A 15,069-nucleotide genomic window follows, 5' to 3' on the forward strand; every position below is an offset into this window, starting at 1 on the left:
ACTTATGTAGTGTGTTAAAATCAACATTGAAAAAGCCTTGAAGGTACTTATTGAAGAGGCAATGACGAGCACCTGTCATCAATAGGAGGCCCGCGAAAGCCGAGGCAGAGCCCACGGATGGAGGGACGGAAAGGGGCAGCCAGGCGCCCCGACATCGCTTGTGGGTGACGCCCGGAGCACTCGGGGACACAGAGGGGCTGAGGCCTGGGAAGAAGGTGACCACTAAGGACTGAACTGGGCTCCCCCCTCCCCAAACTCACACGCGGAAGCCCTAAGGCCCGCCGGAACCGCATTTGGAGACGGAGCCTGTTACGGAGATAATTGAGGTGTCAGGCCCCAATCCTCCAGGGTCGGGGCCGAGTCCTCAGGGACCTGTGTCCTTGAGGAAGAGGCCAGGGTTCCTCAGAGAAGAGAACCCGGGGAGAAGGCAGCCGTCTGCAGGCCAAGGGCGAGGCCTCAGGAGGAACCAAGCCTGGGGCCCTTGACCGTGGCGCTCTGGCCTCCGGAGCCCCCAGTCTGCGGGACCTCGTCCCGGCGGCCCGAGCCGAGGGGGACAGCGAGGGATGAGGGCTGTCACACTCACCGCTCAGGCTGAGGTGGGGGCCTGTGTCACCGGGAGCCCGTGAAGACCGCAGGTCTCAGACCTCGGCCCCGCGGGACCGGAACCTGCGGCTCGAAGAGCCCCGCCCCCAGGTGAGCCGCCTGCTCGAGGGTCCCGGCCCGGCAGGTGGAAGCACCCTGGCAGTCGGCATCCCCATCCCTGGGGGGCTGGTGTCAAGGAAATGACGCAACGGCGAAGAGCCTGGGGGCGGGGCTGCCCAAGTTTGATTCCTCGCACATGGTTCGGCTGTGTCCACAAAAGATGGCAAACGTGTTAGAAATCAAACCGGTTTTATTGAGACAACAGCAACGTGGTCCCTGTGGATGCGAAGCACACACACACTTTACAACAAACTCTTGTACGTAGGAAGTAGTAAAATACATCATTTTTCATAGAAAAAAGCACACACGTAAGCTGCGGGCTGAGTGAGCCTACAGACGGGATGAAAAAAATCAGAACACGATGGGGCGAAATGAGAAGGAAACCAACACTTGGGGGGGGGGGCAGGACCACGTGGGCCTGACGTGTCGCGTACATTAGAGGCGGTCCCTGACTTCAAGGGCTTATCATTTGCATCCCCGAAAGAAAAACGGTTCCAGTTTCACAATGTTTGTGAGGGTGAAAAAGGCAACGCGACCTGGTTCTGAGCGAGGGCTCTGTGGCCCAGGACATGGGCCCGGGGAGTCTCCTTCAAAAGGACGGGGCCCGACTGTCTTGGACATTTCAGCTTCTCCCCCGAGACGGCCACTTGCAAAGCAAACCTACTGAAGTTCCCCCGGTCGGCCACTAATTCTAAAAACCCCACCTTGCAGTCTGGACGGGGCTGGTGACAGGCGACAGTCCATGGGCATAATACCAGCCTCCAGAAGCTTCCAAGGACTTAGATCCTTGGCGGGAGCTAGACACAACATCTGACGTTCTGACCAAATTCTTCCACACGGACGCTTGGAGTCGAACAGTCGGTGCCTGTGAATTATAACAAGCCCGCAACACACAGAGCAAAAACACAGGCCTGCGAGGTTCTGCCTGGTTGAGCTCAGAGTTTCCTTCTTTTACAAACTCCCTCAAAGGGGAAAGTGATTTTCCTTCGGTTTCTGCCCCAGTGAGGGCTGAACTCAGACACCGCGGAGACTGAGCTCCCAGGCAGCGTGCCTCGTCCAGACCGTCTTAGTTTTTCGTCTTAACTTTCTGCTGGTGCTGTTTTGCCTTTGAAATGTTTTGATGGAGGGGGGCCATCCAATTTGAAACCGGCCTTCACAAAAGTGATCCACTGGCCAGCCGGCTGGTGGAGGGAGGATTTTTTCGCCTTCTGCAAAGAAATGCAATTTACAAAAGGGTATTCTGTTTCACTGCGGGTTGTGGGTCTAGGCTCAGGAAGGCGCTTTCTACGGGGGTGGGAGCCAGGGAGCGCGGCGCGCCTCCGAGCCTCGGGAACGTTTGGCAAAAGACCTGTTCCACAAAAACAGGAAGAGAGAAGCCTTCTCGAGTGTTACCGTCTTGTGGTTGTTACGCCGCGGGCTGGTTTCACAACCACAGGCTGCTCCTCTTCCCAGAGCTGCTAACCTCGGCGAGGAATGTCCTCAGGAATGAATCCATTCCTCCCGTTGCTCAGAAAATAGGTCACCCGATGGACGGGGAATCGGCAGGCTTAATTGCCATTTTTTTAAAGGCAGCCACACAACTGCCCTTCTTTGGCTGTTCTTAGACATCTCAGTGGAACGGACCACAGAGACGAGGAGTTGGGGGGGGGGGGGGAGTGGGCTTCCAACAGAATTGCTTGCCAAGCAGAGAGCCTGGGAGGAGACGCATCAACTGGTGTCGGGTGTGAGCCACGTGGGGAGGGGCGAGGAAGGGTCCTGGTTCATCGGTCCCCAATGAGACCGAAGGTCACGGCAGCACACAGACGGCCACGTGGACAAAGGGAAGGCCCCAGACAAGGTACATCTGTGGCCTTACGGCTGAACTCGAAATAAACCAGCACTGCTGTGAATAGAACCAGCCCGCCCGCAGCAGGAGGGCGGCAGGACGGGGGCCAGGGCAGAGCCCCTCGTCCCGGCCCATTTGTCTGACCAGCAAACATTAAACCCATTTTTCTCCACTGGTAGGGACGGACTGTGTGTTTTTTTTAAATAGCTATCTTCGATTCCGTTCCCGGACCCCCGAGCGCTCTCCATACCGCCCCGATGCCTTGTGGCCTGAGCTCCGAATCCTTTACTCTCTCCATCCACAAAGGCCACAAGGGGCAGAGGGCCTCCTGGGGAGACCCCAGGGCTCAGCAGGACGGTCACCGGCTGTCGGCCCAGGACCCCGAGGAGGCTGCTTGTTTCTCCACCGCGAGGAGCTGAGACCCCAGCACCGAATGCCGCTCGGAAGGCGTTTCCTGACCCTCCACACCCCAGCCCACCCCCCGTACAAAATAAAAATAAAAAGCGAAACCCCAAAGCCCTCCGAAGATGCCCCTTCTCCGCGGCGCCCCAAGTTCACTGCCTGACGGCAAAGATCCGGAAGGCCTTTCCGTCGCGAGGGGTCCTCAGGCTGAAAAGGAAGGGAGAGGGGGGTACGTTACCGAGCGATCATCTGCAGGGAGGGGCCCGGCCGGGCGGCGGGGGGAGTGCTGGGTGTCCCCAAGTCCCCGGGGCGGGGAGAACCACAGCCCAGAGACACTTCCCGAAGCTGCTGGGAGGGGAGCCCGCTCCAGCCAGGAGCCGCTGGCAAGTCCCTTTCCCTCTGCAGACGGGCCTGGGTCTGGATGGAGGTCAGTGCTGCTGAGCTGCCTCTGTTAACTTGGAGTCTGCTGGGCCCCGTCTGTCTGCACTGAACCCAGGCTCCGGGACTTCTGCCTGGTTTTTGCTGCCACCTCTGAACCCAGCGAGTGGCCATCTGCTTGAGCAATTAATAGGGCGGCTTGAAACCTACACGGCACGGCCTGCCGTCGGGAACACAGGTGCGCCGACCCGGCTCGGCGTGTGTGAAGCGTGTTCTATAGGCCTTGACCCGCCTTCCTTCGGAGGAGCCATTAGGATCCCAGTGAGAAGTGAAGTGACTTCAGGCTCCCCCTGCCCCGTAAAAACCACCTTCTCAAGACAGAAGTTAAATCCTTCGGGTAACTGAAAACAGCCTTCGTGAGGCAGAACCTGCCGTGAAATGCACACTTGCAAAGCGTACAGTTCAGAGTTCCCGCCGTGGTGCAATGGGTTAGAAATCCGACTGCAGCAGGGTGGGGCGCTACAGAGGTACAGCTTTGCTCCCCAGCCTGGGGCACTGGGTAAAGGATCCAGCATTGCCACAGCTTTGATGTAGGTTGCAGCCTTGGCCCAGATTCAGTCCCTGGCTGGGGAACTTCCATATGCCGAGGTGCAGCCATAAATAAATAAGGTTTATGATTCAGTTTAGGAGGTTGTGCCATCACCTGCACCATTCAGTTTTAGATCATTAGTCACCCCCAAAGATCTTTTTTTTTTTTTTTTTTTGCTTTTTAGGGCCACACCCGCAGCATATGGAGGTTCCCAAGCTAGGGGTCCAATCAGAGCTATAGCCGCTGGCCTACACCACAGCCACAGCAATGGTAGATCTGAGCCGCATCTGCAACCCACACCACAGCTCCTGACAACACCGGATCCTTAACCCACTGAGCGAGGCCAGGGATCGAACCTGCGACTTCATGGGTCCTAGTCGGATTCGTTTCTGCTGCGCCACGACGGGAACGCCTATGCCCGTTTACAGTCAGTGCCCCTGCCCCCAGGCCCGGAAAATTTCTGCTTCTAGGGATTTGCCTCTTTTGGACATTTCACCTACATGGAGTCCCAAGACATGTGGCTTCCTGTGACTGGCTCCTGTCATCAGCACGATGTTTTTGAGGTCTGTCCACATAGCGCGACGTGTTATTACTAAGCAGTACTCCGTGAGAGAGACAGCCTACGCATCCCTTGTTCCTTCCTCAGGTGATGGACAGAGTCCTGCCACTTTCGCCAGTTATAAGCAATGCTGCCAGGAACATGTGGGTGCATGCTTTTGTGTGACAGTGTTTTCCATTCTTTTGCAGTATATACCTAAGAGTGGAATTACTGGCTTTGATGTTGCACGTACATTCAACGTTAAACAACCAACCAACCAACCACAAGAAAACCCTGCCAAACAGTTTTCCGAAGCAGCTGCACTGTTTTACGCTCCTGCCAGCGGGGCACGGGCGCCCCTGGGCTCTCCACAACCTTGTCAACATCTGTTTCCGTCTTACAGCTGCTGCAGTGGCCTCCTGTACAAAAAGCGGCTTCCTCATGCTTTTTATCCAACTGCATAGTACTCCACTGTACCCATCTATTTAGTTAACTGAGTCCTTACGGATGGTTATTTACGCTTCTCATCTTCTGCTTTTGGAAACGATGCTACAGCAAACCTGGTCCCCGGGGGCTGTGTGCATCAGTGGGAGGGTACCTGGGAATAAGTCCCCGGGCGTGGAATTACGCGTCAAAGGACACGTGCATCTGTGACGTGGACCGCATGCCAGCCTGCTCTCTGGAAAGGTCGTCCGATTGACGACCCCCTCGCCCGTGCACGAGGCTGCCTGCTCACCCCCGTCCTTGCCAGCACAGCCCCTTATGAAGCTTTCTGTTCTCAGCCAATCCAGACCAGGCGATGGCATGAAGACAGAGTTTCCGTTTGCATGTCACCCATCATGAATGACCTTGAGCACGAGAGGAACAGCCCAGAGTGATTTAGAACCACCCCTGCCTTTAGAGTCCCCCCGCTGCCAGAGGGGCCCAGTTTGGAAACTGCCAGAGGAGTCAGATGGCCCTCGCCCCGTGGGCCCCCGCCCCCGACGGCTTGGCCAGGTTGAGATCCTCAGGGAGCGGGAACTGAATTCCTGGTTGTTCCTCCCCCATCCCCACCCGCCGCATGGCAGCTCCAGGCTTTTGGCTACCCTGGGATTGAACTTTTGAAACGTCTATCAGATGGGAGCCCCTGGCAAGACGGGCTGTGAAGGAAAAGCCAAGAGCCCAGACACAGCAGAATGTTCAGCCGAGGCAGCTTCGTGCCAGCTGCTCCCCACGGACCCGCGGAGGGAGAAGGCGGCCGCGTGGGGGCTGGGGTTACCACGGCTGCCCTGCTGGTTTCTCAGATGCTCCGATCCCAGGGCCCCTCAAGGCCTCTGGGCTCCCAGGTTTCTCTGGATGCTCTGCCCAAATGAGTGGTCTGGGAGAACCACCCTGAGCCACGAGGCACTCGGCTATCCCAGCCGGGGGGCAAGCCTCGCTGCGGAAAGCCACCAGGGCTGGCGTCTCTGACTTACTGCTGGAAACTCTACGGACGGGGCCGTGGGTGCTCCCATCCTTGGGCCTCAACGTGGGGACAGGGGCCCAGTCAGGCTGCCAGGGACCATCCAGACCCTAAGTTTCTGGAGGACCCACCCACTCCCACCAAGCCTCCCCGGGGAACCAGGGGCTGCCTGGAAGGCAGGAGCAGGCCCCGCCCACTGGGTGTGCTTTCTTGACGCCTCAGAAGGTGTGCATCTGGCTACCACCTCCGGCCAGGTGTGGTCCCACCCACTGCCTCAGGCAAAAAACTCTCCCAGCTTTCCTGGCTCCAAAAAGCCTATTGTTCCTGTGTCAAACCTTCACTCCAGTTCTCCCAGGAAAGTTGACAGGTGTGTGATGTGTGATGAAAAGCAAGTGGGATCTGATAAATTATCCAATAACCTCCCTTTCGAAATCTTGCCCTCTGGCTCTCCTCTTAGGTTAGTGTGTAGCTCCCACGCATGTGCAAGGACATGTAAATTGGCGTGGCATTTCGGGACAATTTTCACAGAAGATGTTGAGCAGTTGTCTGAAGGGGTATTAAAAATCCTACAACCTAAGCCGACTCTTTTGGAAAAAATAAAAACCATTAAAAAAAAAAAAAATCCCACGAAGAGCGGAACGTGACCGTTCGACCGGTCTTTCTTGTTATGTGTGGACCCCGGGTTGGGCGTCGGGGACGTGGACGAACAACCAGGAGGGAGTTCTTGCCTTCACGGAGCTCACAGTCTGGGGGTGGGAGAGAAACAGCTACACGTGCGTAAGAAGTCACTTCAGAGAGCGCTGTGTCCCAGGAGGAAGAGCCACCTCTTCCTGGAGAGCAGCACAGGGTCAATCCATGGGCCCCAGGGGCGGCCGGAAAATTTTCAAAAGGTGCGTGTGCGGGTGCAGGCGTGGAACGCCCTCGGGGGCAGGGTTTAAACAGGAGCGGACACACCGCGCGGTCACACAAGGCTGTTTAGCAGCTGTGCCTCCTCGAGCAAAGGGAAGTTACCTAAGAAAACCGCCAGGAAAGCCCACGGGCTTGTGCAAAGATGTGCTTTACCGCGTGGTCTGTAACAGGAAAAGAAAAGACGGGAACAACCCGGACGCCAGCCAACGAGGTAAAGAAACCACCGTCTCTGGAGTTCCCGTCGTGGCGCAGTGGCTAACGAATCCGACTAGGAACCATGAGGTTGCAGGTTCAATCCCTGGCCCTGCTCAGTGGGTTAAGGATCCGGCGTTGCCGTGAGCTGTGGTGCAGGTCGCAGACGCGGCTCGGATCCCGCGTTGCTGTGGCTCCGGCATAGGCCGGTGGCTACAGCTCCGATTCGACCCCTAGCCTGGGAATCTCCATATGCCGCGGGAGCGGCCCAAGAAATGGTAAAAAAGAAAAGAAAAGAAACCACCGTTTCTCTGCACAGAGGACCTGCGTGGAGCCACAGAGGTGGCACCGTGGCGTATGGGACACTGGAAGAGCCAGGGAGGCTCACCACCTGCTGCTGAAGGCACAATGCACAGAACGACGCAGGCAGACAGATGCCCCCCCCTTTATAAAAACAAAACAAAAACCAAAACAGGAAATACGCTGTTGTTGTGTAAAGAGGAAAAAACAAATCGGGAAGGAAATACACCAGAATGTCGACAGTGGCTGGTTCTGGCTGTGGGATTTTCCGTGATAGTAATTTCTAAAAATTAGTCTACTAGTTCTCGACATTTCTCTAATCTTATAAAAAGCAGGGTTAAAAACGGAAGGAAGGGAGGGAGGGAAGGAGGGAAAAGCAGCACAGAAGTCCCTGGAGAACTGAGGAAGAATCTGAGCTGCCCGGGCAGCTCCCGGGGTCCCCCTGGGCTGACCCAGCACGTGAGATCCCTTGATCTGCTTGAGGAGCTGTCACCGGCTCCGGGAAACAGTCAAGTGCTGCCGCCTCGGGCGGGGTCACCGCCGCAGCCCCGTCAGTGAGTCTGGGCTCCCAGGCCGCAGCTGCGCCCTGCGCACTCACGGCCGCGCACAGACGCTGCCTCCATGCTTTCCAGAACCTCCCCCGGCCGTGCCTCAGCGCCCCCTCGGGATCTCTCGGCTGCTTCCCACTCCCCGAAAGGGAACCACGGCTCTGGGAGGGGCTGCGACTCGCCCGCAGCGGACCACCTGCTCCAGGCGTGGCGAGGATGGGCCTGCAGGTCTGCCGATGCTCCGGGGCCATTATCCTTAGTGGACAGGCTGTGGCCACGCCATCCCTGAGGACCCACACTGGCCGACCCCGCATCGCAGAGCGGGGTGGTCAGAGGCTGGGAGCCCCTCGGGAGGCAGGAGGCTGAAGGGCCGTGAGGAGCTGCGACCTAGAGCCGAACCCCTGCCCGTAAGCATCACTCCGAGAGGAAGTGACCACCGTGTCTGCCATCACGTGACACAGACTGGATTAAGGAGAGAGGACGGCCGGCAATGCCAGGGGCTGGGTCGCCGTCCTGGCAGGGAGGGAGGAGTTGTCCACCAGCTGGCCGCTGACCCCACAGGGTCATGGAACCCAGCGACAAAAGGACGGCAGAAGAGGAATATGTGATTGCGCTTCCGACTTTTAAACGTGCACTGTCCTTTTTATTATTAAGAAATATCATTTATATGTATACATGTACACATATGTATTTATATGTATACATGTCTGTTGTGCGTGTGTGTGTGTTCTGGCCACGCCCGCAGTATGTAGAAGTTCTGCGCACAGGGATTGAACTCATGCCACAGCAGTGACAATGCCGGGTCCTTAACCCACTGAGCCACCAGGGAACTCCTATATATATAGATTTTTTTTTTTTTAATAAAAATTCTACCTCTCTTCTCCCAGAGTCTTGCCCTCTACTGATCTTTCAGGAAAATTCAAGAGTCAGAAAGACATAGTTTCAGACCTTATCTGTGGACCTTGGGTTAAGCCATTTCTCTGAGCCTCAGTTCCCACATCTGTAAAACAGGGTTCACAGAAGCACCCCCTCCTCGGGGACGCCGAAGAAGTGAAGGAGCTTATCCAGGGAACCATGTGGTCAATGCTGCGGGTTTGGCAGGAGCTCACAGCCAGGAGCTGTGGACACCCACTGTTACCCCACTAGGTCTAAACCTCATTCTCCCGCCAGAAAAACGAGAACGCACCTGGCATGCAGTGGGCACCTGCACGGCAATGAACTAATTATCCACACGAGAGCCCCAGCCCCCAACGAATTGTAAAAGCTCCCCATTGCATATCATGAAATACAAGACATTTTTTAGGGAATAAATTTGAGAGTGGTGTGTATAATACGATTTCCATTTTCGTTTTTATGTGCACTGCCCAGAGGGAAAAAAGGCCTGGAAATGCTATAAAGAAGCAATTAACAAAGGCTAATAGGATGCCGGCAGCAACCCTTCTCTTCCTAATCCCTAGACATATTATGTAAATAATAAGCGTGTATTTCTTTTCTAACAAATATTTTTAAAGTTACAAGTGTATCTTAGTGTAAGTTTCACCCAGACCCCTCTGGGCAGGGCCTGTGCCCCAAGCTCAGCTGCTTGTCTGTGGTAAGGAGTCATATGTGCTGGTTACAAGCCTGGGTGCTGGAGCAGGTAGCCTGAGTTCAGGTCCCAGCCCTGCCAGGTCTGGCTGGGTGACCTTGGGCACGTCGCTTAACCTCTCTGTGCCTCCCTTTCCTTGCTGACAAAATGAGAACTGTGGTCCCCGTCTCATGGGGCTGTTGGGAAGGTCAGATGAGCTGATGTGTGCACTGACCTTAGAGCCCCGGGGACTGGGGCGGGGGGGTGGGGAGACAGCAGAGGAGACCAGCCCAGCCCTGACCAGCTGGCTTCGGGGAGAGGACAAATTCATTCCATCTGGAAATAACAGCTCAATGCTTTCTGCTTCTCAGAGTGTCTGGATGTGTCCAGAGATTTTTCCACACCCAACCCTTGAGACTCCCAGAGCTCCCAGGGGCTGGCGAGTGCCTGGAGTGCAGCTCACCCAAACAGAGACGTGCCCTGGGCACAAACACCCACTGGGTCCCCCAGCCCTTACGAGTAATTTTTCCCTTCATATATATTGAAATGATAATGTTTTTGATATACTGTATCAAATAAAACAGACTCTAAAACTTCCCTTCTATTTCTTTTCACTGTGGCTACGAGAACTTGACACTGTCCCGCGTGTGGCTCACAGTAGGGCGTCCTGGCCATGACGCAGGAGACGGAGGCCTCTGAGGACAAGGATGTTTGTCCCCTGCCCCCGCTGTGGCCCTGGCCCTGAAGACAGTGCCTGGGACACAGGAGTGGCCCCATAAATGCTAACTGGGTGCGTCTACTATTTGCGTGAAATTCCACCCGCACATGTACCATCTACTTCTGTAAAAAGCTTATGTTGGTTCCAACCAAGTGCCCAAGAATGGTACCTGTCACTATTTGGGATATTTCCCAATCTCATTGTGACACGTGTCTTAAAAAATGGTCCTGGTCCAAGCAAAACTCCTGAACCGATTCTCATTCCCATGTCCAGCTTCTTCTCGAGAATATTCGGACAAACCCCGGCCCCGACATCGAAAGCTCTTCCGGACCCCTTTTCCCTCCTTTCCTTTATGGGCACGTGTGAGAGAGAGAGAGAGAAGGTCCACTTACACTGTTCCAATGATCTTTCGAAACTTTCAGGAAATCCTCTTCTAGACTAAGACAATTGCTAAACCACAGCCACTTCAAAGCAGAACCAACCTGTGGCTCGTGACGTGAGAATTCTGTTCAGCGGGTTTTGTTTGGTTGGTTGGTTGGTTGGTTGAAGGATTCTCTAAATTTAGAGCACAGCTTGCTATGAACAGGTTGCTATGTCCACGTCTCCCTGGGGACCGCTGTGACCACTCTAGGGGACAGAGCCCCCTCCGGACCCAGGCTGGGTTCCCATGGTTCCTAGTGGGAACGGGCTGTGGGCAAATTTCCCAGCCCTGGTCTTCATGCAGAGGGGCGCTGAGGTCCCATCTAAACAAGGGCAGGAGGGGGCATGGCCTGGCCCGGGGCATCCAGAAGCCTCTGCAGGAGCCACATCACGGAGGCACCTGCGCACAGTGCGATGGGGCCTGCGTGATGCACTCAGCTCCCAGCTCCTCCCTCCCCAGCAGCAATGCCTGTGCCCTTCTATTGCCGCCCTTTCTGCACTGTCTGTCCTCCAGCTGGAGGAAGCCCTGCCAGGGTGGAGACGGGGCTGTGTGTCCCCTGCTGGGTTCCAGCTTCTGGGACATCACAAGGGCTCCCCCAGTGTATGAGCCTGAGGGGTGAGCCATGTGGAAAGGATGGATGCAAGGACGAAAGGACAACTCCTGAAGGATGCTTTCTTCCTGTCCTGCGAGATAAGCCACAGGCCACTGACCCTCCGGGAAAAGAGCAGAGCGTCTGGGTCTGCAGCGGGCCTCGGAGGTCACGTCAGTGCAGCGAGGGCCGGCACATCCATCCAACACCTACGACGGGCGCTGGGGGAGCGCTTTACACACAGTGGCTCATTCAGTCCTCCCAGCAGCCCTGACCAAGGACGGATCGGGGCGCGGGAAAGCTGTCTGTCCGAGGTCACGCAGGCGGCAAGCAGCGTGGAGGGGTCCCAATCGCCATTGGACCTCGCATGCCCGCCTGGTCGGGCCTCTTTTCTCTGCTCGTGCAGGGCAGACTCTACCATCTTGGTGCCCGTGGACCCCCACACGGGTCCCGGCCCCTGTGAACACGTCACAAATAACTGACCCCTCATCACGACGGATCCGAATCATGGGCAGCACTGCCTGCGTGTGCTGGGACGTTGTCACCCTTGCCACACCCTCACAGTAGTGGCTGTCACCCTCCAGTGGGGGTCAGGCTCCCCGCCCCACCCCAAGGACAGAGCCATACAGACTGCCTAGCCTGCTCCCCAAGTGTCTGGGGTGGGCTGGAGAATTCGCTTTTCTACCAAGTTCGTGGTTGATTCAGATGCTGCTGCTCTGGGAGCCTATTTGCAGACCCATCCTTTTGCCACCAGCCCCAGGAGTGGGTGATATCATTCTCCCCCTGAAGGGGAGGAAACTGAGGCACAGAAAGGTTGGACAACTCACCCAAACATCCTCACGGATTCCCACTCGAGGGACTCGGGGGCGGCGGGGGGGGGGGGGGGAGGCGGGAAGAGCTCGAGGAGGAAGGGAAGCCAAGACTCCACTCACTCACACCTTTCTGGAAGGTGCAGTGAGCACCAGCCACTTGGGGCCTGGGAGAGGCTGCCTAGAAGATGCAGCAGGCCTTCCGGACCCGCGGGCTCAGCGTCCGCGGGCTCAGCATCCGCGCCGCCACAGGTTGGCTGGACCCACAGCTGTGGCATCCGTGGCTGCGGAGCGCCCACTGTCCTTTGCTGCTGTGTGTACAGGACTGAGCATCTGAGGACCTGGGATCCTCGGGGGGGGGGCAGGGCGGGGGGTGTTCTAAGGACCAAGACCCCGCAGATACTGAGGGGCCTGCACTCAACTATGCCAGCACATTGCCCGCGAGAGAACTACAGGTGGGAGGGGGCTTGACCCTGGGGAAGAAGGCGCTCTAGGGCACCCCCTCTCCGCCTGCTGCTCCCCCCAGACACCCCCCTGTGCCCCAGCCGTGGCGTGGGGTGGGGTGGGGGCCGCTGGGGTCTTCCCAAGGACCAGAGCGGCAGAGAGGACAAAGGCCGCCCTACTAGCCTCTCATCAGCACGGTTTTTCACTGCAAGGGGCACAGGGGGCTCCGCTGATGGGGGTCCTGGGATTTCGTTCCACCTGCACCAGGAAAATTCCACCTCATCAGCGGCTTCAGTTCCCTCCCATTAAATCACTGGAATTTCCCTTCATTAAGCTTTCCCCAAACAGAGGTTGCAGACTCTGAAGAAGAAAACGCACAAGCTGTTACCTCCAGCTGTTCGTGTCTGCACAGCCCCCCTGGATTCCCTGTCACTTGATTCTGTGGGGTCCTCCCATGCCATCCTGAGGCTCAGAGCAGCCTGGGAGGACGGGAGGGTGGGCGCCGGGGCAGAGCTCCGTGGAGCCCGGGAAGGGGGGCTTCAGGAGGCCTGGCACATGCTGTTGGTTTGGTTTGGGCCGTGTGCACAGCCTGTGTGAGAGGCAGAGACCACGGGCACACCGAGGCCACCGGGGAGAAGTCAGAGGCTCAGGAGATCTGGTGGCTCAGGGTCACGCGCTGGCCGGAAGCAGAACCCGGGTCAGCGGGACTCCGCTCTTACTTACACAGTGAAACGCAACTATACTTTGCCAGGGCTACATAAAACCTGTGTGTAACTGATCGCACTGCTTTGTGGGGGGCAGGGGGTGCACCAGAGGGACACACAGCAAACAGCCCAGTGATGCCCCCGGGTGAGAGGTTCTGGATGGTGGTTCTCCTTTGGCCTTAGCTGATGTTTCGAAGCTGTCTACACCAACACATGCACCAGTCAGAGAAGGTTCTTATTGTGAAAAAAGAAAGGAAGAGAAAAGAAAAGGAAAGGCCTGTCCTGAGTGTCCGGGTAAGAATGGATGCGATGGCTTTAAACGGCACCGTCTCCAGCCCTCCCCCAGTGCTCCCACTGGCCTCGGGCGTCGAGGGGCCGAGGACGTGGCCTACCTTTCAGACTGGACCCCGTTCCTGAGCGAGCCCACGTAAGTCTTCTTTTTGTCCACAGGCATCACATCCACGTAGCCCCCGCTGTCATTCTTGATGACTCCCGCGTGCACAGCTGTCTTACAGATGCTTGAGGTCTGGAAGCACAGGAAGAGCTGGGATCAAGGTCAAGGTCAGGTGCTGAGGGGATGCCGGCTGGGGTCAGCCGTGACTTGGTCCCCTGGTTGGTGGGGCGCTGACCACATCAGCGTCGAGGAGGTAACCACTGCTACCTTGATTTCTCGCTGGCCTCTTCAGGGAGACCTGGCCTCATCTATCCATTCATTCGTTTGTCCAATTTTTCAACAGATATTTTCTGAGCACCTACTATGTGCCAGGCACTGTATGAGATACAGGAGGATTCAGCAGAGAACAAAACACAGATCCTACCTTAGTGGAGTCAAGGGAGACAGACAAACACACACACAAATAAGGAAGCCAGGCTGCGAAGAAAACAAAACCAGATCATGAAATAACAATGACTGGTGGAAGGGACTCTTTTAGAACAGTTCATAGGGGTTAGATGGCTCTCGGCGTGACATCTGAGCTCAGACCATAGTCACAAAAAAGGAGCCACCCACAGCCATGGCACCAAGCATCCCAGGCAGAGGGAGCAGCCTGTGCAAAGGCCCTGGGGTGGGAGTGAATGTGTCCTGTCTGAGGGATAGAAAGAGGGACCAGTGTGGCTGGAATAGAGTGAGTCAGGCAGAATGTGGCCGGAGCTGGCGGGAGGTGAGAGGGACCAATGACGTGGGGCTGTGAGGGCCGCAGGGGGAGCTTGGGTTCATTGCAGGGGCCAAGGGAGCTGACGGACTTCAAGCAAGGGTAGGACGTGCTGTTTTCTAAAGTAATCAAATAGTCCAGTTCCTGGGTAATCAAGTCACCAAGTTAAACTGGGGTCTTAACTTATCCAACAGAAAAATGGTCCTCAGATTGGGATGCCTGAGAGTAATTAATCCACATTTCTCAAAGTGGGGGAAACTCATTCAGGGGTGCTTCACCCTGACCTACGGACTCATGATCCACCCAGATGAGGGCCAGGTGCTCCTGATGCCCACTCAAGGTTGAGAACCAGGTAGGTAACACCCTCCTGCCTCCTCCATGGCCCTTTCATCGGGCCTGGGCTAGGACCTGACACTGGCCTTGGCCCTGAGTCTCAGCCCTCCCTGCAGTTCACAGCCACCTGCAGCATCTTTACTTGGAGAGGATGTCTGAATTCCCTTGCCTTCCCCACCCCACCAGATTCAGCTGCTCTGGGGTGAAGCCCGAGACTGAGTTATTTCAAACACTTGTTGGGCGATGGTCAGGAGCAGGCAGGGCTGCAGCCATGGGGTGAGCTAGTCCACTTGTGAGGTCAACAGCGTCCTTCACGGTAAGCAGAGCTAACATTGACTCTGAGCTTATTAAATACCAGGGCCTGGGCTGCCTTTTGCTCGTCATCTCACTTAATCTTCAAACGCGATGGGTGACTCCTGTTATTCCCATTTTACGGGCCAGAAGGCATGGGCTCAACGAGGCTCAGTAGCATTGCCAAGACTCTACAGACAGTTAGTGGTTAATAGGAGAGA

At 56.4% G+C, this 15,069-nt stretch overlaps 1 protein-coding gene across 1 annotated transcript in view; it reads right to left on the bottom strand.

Annotated features, from left to right (window-relative positions):
- Positions 1-874: 874 nt before the first annotated feature.
- Positions 875-15,069, bottom strand: part of CRISPLD2 (cysteine rich secretory protein LCCL domain containing 2) — a 64,087-nt gene continuing 49,892 nt past the window's right edge. The window contains exons 14-15 of the mRNA XM_047789611.1: positions 13,466-13,599; positions 875-3,136 (exon numbers count right to left, since the gene is read on the bottom strand). Coding sequence (XP_047645567.1) covers positions 3,082-3,136; positions 13,466-13,599 — 189 coding nt within the window. The 3' untranslated portion in view covers positions 875-3,081. The remainder of the gene's footprint in view (positions 3,137-13,465; positions 13,600-15,069) is intronic.

The sequence above is a fragment of the Phacochoerus africanus genome, chromosome 8, assembly GCF_016906955.1.
Source record: "Phacochoerus africanus isolate WHEZ1 chromosome 8, ROS_Pafr_v1, whole genome shotgun sequence".
Taxonomy (NCBI): Eukaryota; Metazoa; Chordata; class Mammalia; order Artiodactyla; family Suidae; genus Phacochoerus; species Phacochoerus africanus.